General features: G+C 17.6%; 1 protein-coding gene across 1 annotated transcript; it reads right to left on the reverse strand. All coding sequences in view use genetic code 6, as the record gives it.

Annotated features, from left to right (window-relative positions):
• Window positions 1–1351: 1351 nt before the first annotated feature.
• IMG5_140650 (hypothetical protein) lies at window positions 1352–1522 on the reverse strand (the record flags this gene model as incomplete). The annotated part of the gene is made up of 1 exon (XM_004031325.1): window positions 1352–1522. A coding segment is annotated over one exon (171 nt), but the record flags the coding sequence as incomplete, so codon positions are not given.
• Between the last annotated feature and the right edge of the window lie 213 nt (window positions 1523–1735).

A 1735-nucleotide genomic window follows, 5' to 3' on the forward strand; every position in this document is an offset into this window, starting at 1 on the left:
AAGGAAAGGCTTATACTGAGGATCTAATTAGTGATAATGTATTGAAAACAATAAAGACTACAAATAAAAGTTTAAATACTGAAAATAAGAATATAGTATTAAATAATATTAAGAATATTATAAATATAATTATAAATAATCCTTTAAAATATACCCATCATTTTAAAGCAAGATAAATATATGTTATAAAAAATTAATATAAACTATAATTTCAAGATTGTCGACCAATTACAATACTTCCTTTATTTGTAAAAATAGTTGAATCAGGAATTATGTAACATATAAAAAAACTTTAACAATAAAAAATAATAAATAAGATATAAAGTTATTAAACAGGATTTGCTAAGGGAAAAAGTACTTCGATATAAATAATACGGCTTTTAGAATGGGGGAAATAATAAATATAAGTTTAAAATAATTACCTTTTAGTTATTTTTTTTGATTTTAAGTCGGCTTTTAATAGCATTTTAAGACAAATTGTTTTACATACTTTTAAAGAAATTAAGGATTTGATAATGACACAATAATAACAATATAATGGCTATATTAAATTATTAGAGTAAATGAACATGATATAAGAAGAGGATGCTTATAAGGATCTTGTTTATCTCCTATGCTATTTACAATTGCATTACATATTTGAAGAAATCAGAACAAAAATAAATCACAATGTTCTAGAATTATTTTTTGCTGATGATTTATTTAGCATGCTTATTTAAATAAAATATACCAGTAATAATACTGCAAATAGATGATAAATATATGTTAAATTTATGGTCTTGAACTAAATACAGATAAATGCGAATGGATGATTATAAATAAATGTAAAAAAAATAAAGATAATATAATAAAAAACTAAATATATCAAAATAAATTAAATACTGTCAGTTTAGGTGTAGAATAATTTAAATTTAAATAATGTAATTAATTTAAATATTTAGGAGTGATAATATAAGAGAATATGAAACTTGACTAATAAATAAATAAAATTAAGCTTTAAAAATATGAATATTTAACATATAGGCACAGATAAGATAATTAAAACTTAGAAGCAAATATAATCGTATGGAAAATATTTATAAAATCTTAATTTTAATACATATGCACGATAATGAAGTAATTAGATAAAAGAGAAAATTATTAAAATAAACTAAATTAACTATATAAACAAATTTTTTAGAAATTATTAAATATACCAAAATATTTAAATATTGAAAAAATAATGAAGGATTTAAACTAAGATAATCTTGAAACTATGTCAATAAAATATTCAAAGTACTTAATAGAGCAATAAAATATGGATAAAGAATAGACTTTACTAAATTAAAAATATAAAATAAATTAAATTGACTAATAGAATATAAAATTAAAATAATACCAAGTAAATAATAACATAAAAGAATAAAAAATTAAACAAAAAAATATTAAAAAAAATTACTAATAAATGATTATTTAATGTTTTATAAAATATAAACCAAACAAAAAGTAATGAATTGTAAATGTTAAGAAATACATAGTTATACTGAATTATTATTAAGGCATATGATATATGAAAACGAAGAATAAAAATATGATACTTTAAAAAATATAGAAAATATAAAATAAAAAGATTTTAACATTTGGAATCAATCTAAATAAATGCTAATAAAATACAAAATTATAAATTTAAATTTATAAAAATTATTAATATAATACGGTATTGTAGAAAAAAAAAATTGAATAAAATTAAGACAAA

This window comes from Ichthyophthirius multifiliis, assembly GCF_000220395.1.
Source record: "Ichthyophthirius multifiliis unplaced genomic scaffold scaff_1120509251091, whole genome shotgun sequence".
Taxonomy (NCBI): Eukaryota; Ciliophora; class Oligohymenophorea; order Hymenostomatida; genus Ichthyophthirius; species Ichthyophthirius multifiliis.